This window comes from Nyctibius grandis, chromosome 14, assembly GCF_013368605.1.
Source record: "Nyctibius grandis isolate bNycGra1 chromosome 14, bNycGra1.pri, whole genome shotgun sequence".
Classification (NCBI taxonomy): Eukaryota; Metazoa; Chordata; class Aves; order Nyctibiiformes; family Nyctibiidae; genus Nyctibius; species Nyctibius grandis.
The window spans coordinates 4,907,899-4,920,426 of NC_090671.1; the positions used below are offsets into that span (position 1 = coordinate 4,907,899).

Genomic DNA, 12,528 nt, shown 5'->3' on the forward strand with positions numbered 1-12,528 from the left:
GGCCGTGAGGGGGGCGGAGTGCCGATTGGCCTGCGGCGAGGAAAAGGGCGGGGCGATGGGGTGCCCTCGGGGCGGGGCGCGCCGCTGAGCGAGCAGCCAGGGGCAGAGGGGCCGGGTGCGGAGCGACCTCCCGCGTGCCGCAGGCGCTGACGTCAGGCGCGGGCGAGCCCCGGGGCGGTGGCGGGGCCGGCGCGGGATGGAGGCGCCGCCAGGTGAGGCCGGGCCGGGCCGGGCCGGGCCGCAGCTCCGCGGGGCCGGGGCTGCCGCCGCCTTCCGTGACGACGCGGCTGGCGCGCGTACGCCGGGCCGCGGCTCTGCCCCGGCCGGGCGGTGGTCCGTGGGCGGTGTCGCGGGGAGGCAGGTGGGGGGCCTCGCCCGCGGGGCCGCTGGCTCCTGAACCCGCCGGGCACGGGATCCTTCAGCGCCGTTGCCTCCGGGGCCGGCTGGTCGCACTCGCCCGGTCCCTGTTGTTCCCCTCTACGCGAGGTCCTGCGTTCCCGCCGGGGCCGGCCGGTGCCCGCCGGGGCTGCTGTTGCCGGTGGAGCTGCGCCTTCCCTCGCCGGCCGCCTCTGCAACATTCCTGCTGTCCTGGGGGACTTCGCAGACCTGTTACACTGATTATGTCCCCTTGCTTTTCCTTCACACTGTTTCCTGCTCTGTTTTTTTCATTTCCGTCGCTTCCCCGGGCTCCCTCAGCAGTTTCGGTGGACACAGGGCTGTTCATCCCATCTCTGAGCTCATCAGCCTTTCTGGGTACCGTTACACAGATGTGGCACCGCAGCTGGAAGTAAGGTGACTGCTGCCTGGAGCTCAGAGCTAACGGGTAAAGCTCGATGTGATCGTTGTGAGGGAATATCTGTTGCTTCTAGTCAGCTGTGGTGTAGTCATTAATCTTTGAATTCCTTTAAATAGGATCCACGGTCTGTATTCACATTTGCATCTTGTGCTCGTGGCACTAAGCAGGAGATGGGGCTGCCCGATGTCTGTCTGGTTCGCAGGCTTTTTTGGCCTATAGAGAAGCGGCACTTCCAGGAGTTCAGGCGACTTCTAGGGCTTGTGCTGCTCGGAGAGGAGAGCGCGGGCCGCCCGTGCGTTGAGGCATAGGCTCATGTGGCTTTGCCTTTTATTTCCGAGCGTGTTTGGTGTGCTGAAAAGCAATCTGCTTTGTAGAAGAACATGGGTAGTGCCAGCTCTTTCCAAGCCTCTCCAAACCCTTACTCTGCTGTGCAAGATCTGAGGCCAGGTGCAGTTCTCCGTGTTCGGGGTAGCAGGAGGGCACAGATGCACTCCCAGGTGTGGAGCTGGTGCTGAGTTGGGAACTGAAGTAGCACCAACACCGAATGTCACATTGGAATGAATCCTGTTTAGCCCTGTTGTCTGCATGGAGACCTTTGTGGGTGCTGCCCATCTGCTGCCGAGGGTGGTGCTTGCCTCTGGCTGAGCAACAAGTTTTTTCTCTGGAATACCTATTTGTGTAAAACGTACAAGGAGATCTTCACCTTGGTTATTTTTAAGTGTTGTCATTGACCTACACATCGGGGTAAAAGTTCATAGAAGGCTGATGGCTTCTGTTTTGTGTAGCTTTAAGTAACTTAACCTTGGTATCAACTTGCCCAAGCAACTACCGAGTTTTAACGTTCTTTGGAAAATGGAAGTCCGTGGTTAGTGGTTTCCCTTCTCTAAGTGCACTTCTTCCCTTACACAACCTCACTGGTAGCAGGAAGAAACAGGTTTGAGATCTGCCCAGCTATGTGACATGTTCCTCATGCCACCCTGTGCTCATCCAGATCCTTGACTCTTTCCTTAATATGCCCGCGCAGCTGTTTGGATTTTGGACAGCACTTACCTGTGCCAGCTGCTCTTTGTGCAAAAGTTTTCATACTGTTTTTCCTAGCTTGCACGCATCTAAATAACTAGCTCGCTCTGGGGCTTTATGGCAATTCTAGCAGAAACTATTATAACTATATTAAGCTATTATAAGTATTTTCTGAAAGGGCAATAGGCCAGTAGCATCAGCCCCTCTTCCAAAGTCTGACAGTAGGCTGGTGTTGGCTGTACAGTCTCTACGGGAATATTCATTCAAGTGTGTAATTCCTTCCCAGTAGTCAAGTTGTTCTCTACTGAATAAAGTTTGCCTTTCCTTTCTTTCAGTTCTGGGAAATTCAGTTAATTGCACAAATGAGTGCAAACGTTATGTGCTGAGTCAGTGGCACGGGGGAAATAGTAGCGTGGCTTCCTGGCCTAGCACGGTTCTCTGCGGGAATTGTTACGCTAGACCAGTCTGCCTTCCTGAAGTCTCTGCTCTGAAGGCTAGCTGTAACTGAGCTGTTTGCTCTGAAAAGTCATGTTGCTTTCTTCTACGGAGTGTGAAGGAGCAGATGGTGATGTTATGTCTGGAGAAAAAAAAAATATATAAGATGTCAGAGTTGGATTTGGGATCTCTGCTCTCTGGGGTTACAGGCTGCCTGGTGTTGGCTTAACTTTCTGTGTGCGGAGGCTTTCCTGTCAGTTATGTAATTTCAGGTTGTTCTTTATCAGTGATGCAGCAATCCTTGTCTTCTCTGATGTAAAATGGTTGCTGCATGTCACTTTATTCCTGCACGCAGGTGAAGAAGTCTGGAGATGCCTAGGATGCGGGGACGGCATTGCTGCTGGTCAGCGCCTCTACAAGACTGTTAACGAAGCCTGGCATATTTCCTGCTTCCGGTGGGTAAAGTTTTAGCCTGTTAAACTCTCCTTGTTCAACTGACTTGGAACCTGGTGGGTAGGTGCCAATATTAACAGGGAGTTCTTGCTGTCATCTCTGTGCCTGACCTGTTCCGGGGCCCCTTGCAGAGTGATTGCGCGCTCTTGTTTGCGGCCGTACTCCAGTGCCTGCAGTGCCGCTCTGGAGCTGACTCCGTCCCCGTGGCAGTCTGACACTGCCTGGCAAAGTGTTGCCATGCTGACGCAAACGTACGGGAATACCGATAAAGTACAAAGGAAAGCTCTGATTTACCGGTGGTGGCAGAAGCCGTGGGTTGCGTATTTGTCTTCAGCTGCATTCCAAAATAGTGCCCAGGCAATTTGGGAAGCCTGTTGCTTTTTCCATATGTGGTAGGTACAAGGGAGATCTCAGGGTGTCGGGGAAAACTGCTTACGTGGGGGAGGGAGATCTTGCCTTTTGCTTTCTCTCCTTTTCAGACAATTAAGAAATACAAACTTATTAAATCTGACAGATAATGTTGCTATCAGCAAGGACAAAAAGGGATCTCTGGCATGCTTTTCTTCCTGGCGGTAGGAGTAATGCTTCTCGTTGGTGTTTCATGAATACTCGGTCCAGTTTTTGTGCTCCAGAATCACATTTCTGAAGGGGGCTATATTTTTGAGAGGGGCTGAGTACCTGCAGCTTCTACTGGCTTCTGTGTTGGCTTGAATCTGGAGAGGCTAATGTTTTGGATACTGTCAAAGCAAATGGGGGAAAAGGAAGCCAAAGTGTGGCTTTGGAGGAATGTTTGCTGTGCCAAGAGAGGCATCTACTGTCCTAGTTTAAAGAACTAAAAAAAACCCAACAAAATACCCCAACTTGGTTGAAGTGAGGATTATGGTTATTGGTGTATTTAAAAAAAAAAAAAATCCTGTCATGCTGCCAAAGCAGTGCTAGCTCTGCTGACTTGGAAAATGCTGTCAGTTACAATGACATGTTGTTGATAGTCACAATTACAGCTTTATATAACTACAAATCCCAGTCTTTTGGGTTTCTATTCGTTTGAGTGAATATTCATGTTTAGCTGTGTTGAGTCAGCTTGTCTTAGTCCTGGTTTTCTCTCCTCCCTGAAGAACTGGTAACTGTAGTTGAGCTTCCCTAGATTCTGCCAGTAGCCAAACCCAAAGCTGTGTGTGCTAGTGAGCCTGGCTTTCTTGCCTTTGAATGTATTTCTGTTGTGGATCTTGATTTGCAAATGTCTTGGTGCTTCTTGCCATTGGGGCTGTTGGGTGGGAGACAAATCCTGCCCTTATGACACTTTACAGAGAATTTGATATCATAGTTTATATTGTACAATGGAAGTTTGGTGGGGTTGTTTTTTTTGTTTTATCCAGGTGAAGACGCCAGCTTTTCTCCTGAGATGTGTAGTAACTTTTTGCATTTGCTGATGTGCTGCTTTTATGCTCCGTGCTTTTGGCCAGCTCTAGCACCCAGCTAAGCTGCCGCACTGGGCGAACAATTGGAACCTGCAGTGAAGGAAGCTGCCCTCCCCTTTTTCTTAGTTCCAGGGTAGGACTGTACATGAAAACAAATCTCCAGTTTGCACTCTGTTCCCCGCTTTCTTCTGTTATCCCTAAACCATGCTGAGCAGCAGTCTTGTGCTCGATATCCCAAAGCCAAACTTTAAAAAGCCTGTAAGGGTAGGAGCCTTTGGCAGCTGGTAGCTGTGAGTTCCGGCAGCTCTTGTGGAGTGTTTTTTACAGTCTTCCTGCGGATTAGCTGACTCCCTGGCCTGGCACATAATTTCTCTAATGCTGATTGGCGCTGCTCCAGGCTCGTTAGCTCTGTTTATTCTCGGTCAGGCTGCGCTGCTGATCATGCTTGGCACTGGCAGCGGCTGACGTACATGCGTGTCTCTGAGGATTTAAGTTTTTTGTCACTTCCCTCCTTCCTCAAACTGCGTGTACGGGAGCTTTGCCTCCGAGAACTGTATTTTTCTCTGCTGTGGCTGGAGGGACAAGCAAATCCCTATTTGTGTCTCTTGGATATTTTAAACTGTTTTTTGTCTAGCCTGTCCTTAGGCTTGAATCCGATGGGTTGGATCTGGCTGAGGAAGCTTCTTGGATGTTTCTGTCACGATGTCTGTTGTGAATTAACTCTGAAAGTACCTTTGTGCCTCTGAATTCTGTTGAGATAGCATACACTTTCAAAGGTCGTTGCTTTTCACTGAATCACAGTTCCACTGGATTTGGAACTTGTATTGCACAGAACTTCAAACACTACACCCAGAAAGGGAAAGAGAGAAGTGGCAAGGTGTCTTTTTCCTAGGTCTGGATCACTTTTACCTCAGGGAATTATTAGAAGAGCTGCTTTTGACTTAGAGCATGCTGTTCTTATTGCTTTCAGTCCAACTTTTTTCCATATTACAAAATAGAAGATACTGCCTTGAATTATACCTTTGAATAAAGTATTGATACCTGGTATTTTGATGTCCATTGTTGGTGTTTTGTCTTGGGTTCCCCCCCCCCCCCCCCCCCCCCGCCCCCAGATAAAGACAAATGAAATTAAAGACAATTCCCTCTTTCTGTAGGGATATTGCATATTTGAATTGGAGCAGGATGGGATGAGAAGACCCAGATATAGCTGCATGGTTTAATCTTAAGAACACAGTATTTGTTAAAAATCCAGTTTTGATTTTTTGAAAACCATGAATTCAGATCAAGCCTGTTGAATACATCCAGGTGGAAAATGCTTTTGGATCCGTATGAAGAAAATTATTGGAAATAGTGGTAGGAATTCCTACTGTAGCGGAGTGCTTAAGAACTTTTAAGGAAGGAAGACAGCTGAGGTTCAGTTCCTTCCTAACCATGAAATAACAGAGGATGTATATTACTGTGGTCTATAAAATAAATCTAATTTAAGTAGCCAAGCAACACAGGCTTGCTGCAGAAATCTCAAACAGAAGCCAAAGCCACCACACCAGAGAAAAACTGTTCACAGTATATCTTCAAAAAGTTACTGAAGGTGATGGATGACTGATTTTACAGTTTCAGATTTTAAAATATACTATTTAGTTTATACCAAACCCAGTTAATTAAAAGCTGAAAAATTACCAGGAGTCTGAAGAGCAGAAAAGCTCATCTTCCTTCTTCTGGAAGAGGTAAGGAAAGCAAAGAATTCTTTTATGAATCCAAAATTTTTCATTAGTAGGTCTAAAGCACTGGAGATGATGGTGACCAGAAACTATTAATTCAGTTTGGACAAATATTTCCTTTTTCCTTAATACACCAGATTTTTATGCATATGCAATGCAGCTTGACCTCAGGAAAAAATCTCAGATTTTTAAAAATTATATTATGAAATAGTTTGATGCTAACTTAATATAAACAACTGTATGACTAAAAAGTGTAAGCTTTTGATATCTGACTAAATATATGTTAAATCTTTTTATATTGATCAAGGATTACATTATTATATTTAAGTAATTGTAAGCAGTAAGTTGACTTTCCAGTAAAAGGGATTGGCTAAAATTAAATACAGTCTTGAAGTAGTTAAGAAACTGTTTACACTTGTAAAAAAAACTAAAGTAATAGAACAAAATTTATTTGTTTAAATCACAATAAAAATTGCCTTATTAGCTAGAGTTAAATGAACTCACCTGACGATTGTTTAGGGTTCAGGTGCTTGCACTCTTTTTGGATGTGTTACTCTGTTTCAATTTCTGTTAACCTTTACCGGAGCTAGAAACGAAAACACGAGGAGTGCTGTAACCACCAGAAGGCTGTTTCTTCTAAATGAATACTTTGAAAAAATGGAACAGTTTTGGCAGGGTGCAGAAGAACTCCTGGCTCTGTCTCCTGCCGGTATTCTGAAGTGAATGTGAAACAAATTCTCCTTCTGACTGTTTCTCAGTAGTGGAACAAGGTTAAAAGTAGATTCTTCCCAGAACCCCTCGTTGCCTGCCCGTTGTGCACTCTCTGCAGCGTGACAGTTGTCCAAGGTCGGAAAACAGAACTGGGTTAGCTGTCCGTGCATCGAGGGGATGCCCTGAGCTCCAGGCTACTGAGCAGAAAGAGAACCACTATTAATTTGCCAACTCTAGTGATTTGATTGTCTTACAAAGACATGATTTTTCTACACTGAATGGCATATTTTGTGTGCTATAGAAATAATTTTTGTTCAGCAAACCTTAGTGAATCACTTCGATTATTTTTACATTTAGGGGCAGGGGAAGGCAAGCCAGGCAAACTTGTATTAAGAATGCACGTAGTTAAACCTGTTTTGGGGGTTGCAGGATAAACTAGATGACTTCTGAGGGTATTTTCTAAATCTGTTTTCTGTGTTTCTTAGCACATCTCCTAAACTTCAACTGACATCTGAAGCAAGTAATTTCTATGGCTTAGGAATGGTCAAGAAACTGGTCACCTAACAATCTCCCTTCACTGTAGGTTTTCGGTCTCCCAGACTAGGTCTGTGAGCACTTCATTGTCCTTAGTGTTAGACGTTTCGATCTACTGTCTTCAGAAATCCCCCTTGTTGCAATTTAAATCAGTTTCTTCTAGTCAAGTTCACAATGGACATGGAAAACAAGCTTTTTGTCCCCTTCTGTTATTCAGGTAACCTTTTCCTATTTGAAAGCAGCAATCATGGCTCCCATCAGCCTCTCCTAGGCTGAAGCAGCCCTGATCTAGCTTTGTCTCATAGGCTGTATTTTCTAGACTTTGGGACACTTCTGTTGGTTCCAACTGTTTGGCACAGGCCTTCATTTTCTAAAAGCTGCTTCCTCCCCACAGACAACAGGACAAACAGATCTACAGTGACAGGATATGAAGCTCAAATGTACAAATGTTGACAAATAAAGATGTAAGCAAAGGTGTGTATTAAAAGGACTTTGAAATGTGGGGATGCTTGATGCTTTGAATCTTCCTTTAGCTTTTCAGCTGTGAACACAGGCAGGTTTGTACACACGGCAGCTGAGTTTGAGAGCAGGGGAAAGGGTAGGTTGTTGAAGGTAGTTGAATTATAGTAGAAGCAGGAAGACAAGAATCTATTCTTCTTCCTGGTCTTCTCCAGTTTCTGGTAGTTACAGAAAGCTAATGGTAGGGCCTCAGAGGTGAGAGCTCTTCTCAGCTAATTCTGCAGGCTCCTGGGAATGTCTCTGATGGTGTCCCCATCAGCATTGAAATTCACCAGCTCACTATCAGATCTAGGGATAAATAGTTGCTAAGTGCCTGTTAGTACCCAGATCAACATGACTGTTCAGTTTAAAAATCCAAAGGAACCATGCAGCACTTTGCAGGTGGAAGTGGCCACATTCCTTGGGAGAATCTATCAGCTAGAGGACATCGATGAAAACCTTTATATGTAAGGAGAAGTTGGGCATTCCAGTCCCACACTTTTTTTAGTTGACTTTCCGCTTCTGCAGCCTGTCCTTTAGGGCATTGTTATCAGAGCATTATTATATCAGGGTAATTAGAATTACTCACACAGCCCAGTATGTGGTAGGCTTTCCACATGAGTGAGACTGGATCCTTCCCTGAGGAGTTTGGTGATCTGCAAAGACAAAAGCAGCAAGTTAAGAAGCGAGTGAAGATGCAAAGATGTAAGTGCTGGTCTTAATGCCATTTGTGCTGCATTTACAGATCAGAAGTCACTGCTTCTAAAACCATATATAATCTATGAAGTTTCAGTAGGTTGAATTTCTTTGGTTTGCTTCTCAGCCTACACATATTCAGGAGGTCTGCAGCCATTAGGCAAGTAGGGTGGAAATAAAAATTTGATCTGCATCCTAATGTTGTGCTTAGTGATGTTAGGTACCGAGGAGGCACCGCGGTGTTGGTCTGAAGTTCTGCTGCTGCTTTGAAGTAAGATGCAGTAATGGAGATGAGATACGCTTCACTGTGCGTTTTAGTTTACTCAAGAGCTTTCACTCAGAGGTGCATGCGTATCAACACGGTATTAGTTTCAGTAGCTGATGTCAGGAGCTCACAGCAGCAAAGCACGTGTTATGTGTAAGCGCCTTGGAAATACAATGAGGTGTTGGGATTGTACTGAAGTATTTGGAGTGCCTCCAGACTGCGCCCATGCTGAAACAAAGACTTGCTGCAGACTCTTCAGGCATCAAGCAGGTGCCTCTTCCCCAGCTTATACCAGTCCCACACATACTGAAGTGCCTTTCTGTGCCAGGATAAGTGTGTGTCTTAGGGCTGGTAGATGTGCTGAGCAGTACAGCTGTCTGTAGACAAGCTATTGGACAGCGTGACCTATGTGTAAAGAGGGTGTCTAGATGTGCAGCCTAACCCCAGCTGGTTTAAGATATTAATCACTTGACTATCACAATAGCTATGTGACGCATTTCTGTGGGGATAAAACTGTTAACGGCTGCGACTCGATTTGCCATAAATTTCATGTTAAGTCATTGTCGAGGTTTTTCATTTGCTCCTTTTTATTTGCTGGTTGTATTTTTCAGGCTACTTTCTGGCAAAAATAACTGTACAATTCTAAACCATAGTAAGGACAGCAACCCCCTGCGATGGCTGCATATTTGTAGTGGAAATGCTGTCAGCATTTGCAAGAGAGAAGATGCTGATATCTGACTTCAGTTGGTGAAAAAGAAATTTGCTTCAGTGCATTTTGGCCCTCAGAGATGGTATCAGTAAAATTACATAGAAAAGGTCCCCCCCCACACACCTGTTGATCAGTGTTTTTGAAGTACAGGCATTCTGGCAGGAATTCAGATCTAGAATGTACGAACACATCAACACCTTTTTCAGAGCCCTTTTATCAGAGCTATTGTGTTCTCAAATAGGACAATAAAAAAGGCAAGAAGTAACAAGAGAATTCTGTGTAGGAAAAAGTAACTTACTGGCTGCTGCTGGGGCTTGCTGCAAAAGTAAAATCGTTTTGATAAGATGTTTCCTGTTTAAATAGACATTTGACTGTGTCCTTTGGCTTTAAGGAAGTCTCAAACAAAATCCCTTCCCAGTTGCTTAGCTGTCTGGGTGGTTTTTATTACTTTGAAGTTAGGCTTTATCGGCTGGCTTCATTCACAGACTAGCTGGCTGCTTATCACATCTGTGGATCAAACCTTCAAAAGTTTTGTCTGAAGAGTTGGGATTTATGAGGTCACGTGGAATCCCCCCTTGGAGGGAGTTCAGCCCATGGCAGCAGAATTGTGGGGAAAAGCTTTTGTCTGTAGGTGATACTGGGCAGGGGAGGGGCCCTGCGCTGCGCTGGAGGGATGTGCGTGTTGTGGGGTGGTGCTGATAGCCGGGGAAGCGTTGGATTGTGAGCGCTGGCCCGTTTTCAGCACGCAACATATAGAGAATGTGGGAGACCAGAGCGCATTCCTAGACACAGACTCACCGTGTTGCTGCTTCCAGTAGAGCTGTGTGAAATGTCAGAAGGAATTAGACCCGTGCTGGAATTGACAACCACATTGGGCTCTGCAGCACTGGGCTTCACTGCGCTTTTACAGCCAGGCTTAGAAACTGCACTGAATGGGTGAAAATTATGATTTTTTTTTTTTTTTCGGAAAGGTGGCAGCTTATTAAAAGTAGGAAAAAAAAAATAAAAAACAAGAACAGACAACCCAAAAGGCTGCCTGGCTTTCTGCTTACTTACAACAGCGAGCAGCAGCTGTCAAATCTGCAGCCAAGACTGCCTCGTCCCAGCCCCAAGCGTCCCTTGAACAATGTGCCAGCTGAGATGAGCATCTCCAGTAAAAGCACAGTTGCCTCTGGAACATAGCATGATTTTTCAGGCTGTGTTCAGGCATGCCAGGCTTTGCTGACTGTACAGAAATGGGAGGGCTCAGTGCAGCAGCATATGTTTGTTGCATTTCTGAGTGTCTTGCAAACAGCTTTAGCTGATTAGGCCACTAGAGATCATGCTTGGCTTCGGAGCAAGCAAAATGATATAACTACGTGTGCTGCATGCAGGAGAGAGTACTCGTCTGTGCTGATTTCTACCTCTCAGCTTCCATTCAGGAGGTGAAGGTTGGGTTAAATGGTTGCAATGATCTCTGTTAAAACAGTGTTGGGAAGAAAGTTATTTTTCCTTGGATGAAGCACACTGTGAGTTACCCCCTGCAAGAGGATGAACAGATTGTAGGTACTGTGAAGTAGCATAACCCCTCTCACAGTGAGGGATTTAGAAAGGTATGTAGTAAATGTTAGTTTGATGTGTTTGGAGATGTGGCTAGCTGTCTTTGTCAGCTTCTGCCTTCCTTGACTTCTCCATCAGAATGTGCCACTGCTGCTAAGAGTAGTTTCACGGTAGGCACTTGGCTCTTACTTTGGCAAAAGCTTCTATCAGCTTTTATTTTATTTTCAGCACTTTCAGCCCCTCTTTGGATCAAAGCTCCACCCCTTGTGAAGAAGTAGAGCTTATTCAGCCTCTGTAGCCACACGCTGTCCTCCTGCAGAGGCTCCTCCTCCCCTCCCACCCTTGGGTGGAACCAGAGAAGGGAAAACTTGACAATAGTTAGCAGGCGGCAGAGCTCGCAAGAACTATTGCAGAAGCATGTCCAAGTAGCCCGGTTAGCAGTTATTCTATCCTTCCCAAGGGTGCTGTTGCTGCTGAGTGCAGGAGAAGATGGTTATAGCCATGGGAGCCAGGAAAAATCTGAAAAGGAATGAGCAGCCGAGAGACCTGGCATTCCTTGGGCAGCTTCAAAGAGAGGTGAAGTATCTGAATCAGCGCAAGATTAAATGAGCACTGGCTGCTGCCATGTTGGCAGAACAGAGCTGTTCAGAGGCGGTTGGACAAGTTTGTGGCTGAGCCGGTTTATCCAGTGTTGAAGATGGGAAGTTACTTGTCTGCCCCAGCTTACTTCGCTCCCAAGGAGCCCTTTCGGTAAGTCTTGCGCAGGATTAGCAGTGGATCTTCAGTGTCGTTTCCCCCCTGTAACGCTGTCCTGAGCAGTTAGTGTGCGAGGCGTGAAGAACGAGGTCCAGCGCTTGTGTGCAGGGAACAGCCGGCCTCAAACTGGGATCCTGCCTTGCTCTGAGGAGGAGATGGGGAAGATTCTTATACCAGCCTCTTCGCAGGGCACCTGTGTTGTGAGGCAGTGTCTGCGTAGCCCAGGCAAGCGGCTCCCTTTCAGGGCAACGCTACGTATGCTACTTTACCCCCTGCCCCGGTGCTTTGCTCCACTGCCAGAGGAATGAGATTACTGAGGCTGCTGCTGCCTCTTCCAAAGCCACTTGTGCTTGGGCATAGCGCAGGGTGAGGTGTGCTCTTGAGAGTTCAGGAAGGTGATGTAATCTGCAGTGAGGCAGTGCGTAATCTTGCTTGAGAAAAGAAGTCAGGTACTTTGCAGGTAGCTAGGGACAGGCAGCACGTTTCCCTTACACGGAAGGGATTCTTCTCCTGTGATATTTTTGTTTATATTAACAACTGTTCTTGGTCCAATTGAACAAATGAGGCTTGAAAAAGGCGATAGCTGCAGAGTAAGGCTTTGGTTGCGTTGCATCTCGTAGTGGGGCTGAACACAGCCAGGATGGTGGCTGACGCTGATGTGCTGATACGGTGAATGGATGGGGAAAGGCAAGGCTTGCAGTTTCATTGTCTCCCTCCTCTCGGATTTGCTCATTATTGATCCTGTTCCTGCAAACACACTGTTGTACTGATTTGGGAGTAAGGAGCCTTTTGTTAAAACAATCTAGGGCAGGAGTAAATACTGCTGTGCAATTGCTAAGCTGCTTTAGGCAGCTTTCTGAAACAGCACCCGCTTTCAGGAGGAGGCAAGTGAGCAGGCGTTCGTTATTTGTAATACGTGTGGGGCATCGTGCTACGCCATAGATACACCTTCTCCTGACTGTGTGGAAATGCTTTTGCAT

General features: G+C 46.3%; 1 protein-coding gene across 2 annotated transcripts in view; it reads left to right on the forward strand.

The window, feature by feature from the left end:
• The first annotated feature begins 109 nt into the window (after positions 1 to 109).
• Positions 110 to 12,528, forward strand: part of LIMK2 (LIM domain kinase 2) — a 31,751-nt gene continuing 19,332 nt past the window's right edge. For both annotated transcript variants that reach the window (XM_068412858.1, XM_068412860.1), the window contains exons 1-2: positions 110 to 212; positions 2,607 to 2,706. In XM_068412858.1, the coding sequence (XP_068268959.1) occupies positions 197 to 212; positions 2,607 to 2,706 (116 nt within the window). In that variant the 5' untranslated portion in view covers positions 110 to 196. The remainder of the gene's footprint in view (positions 213 to 2,606; positions 2,707 to 12,528) is intronic.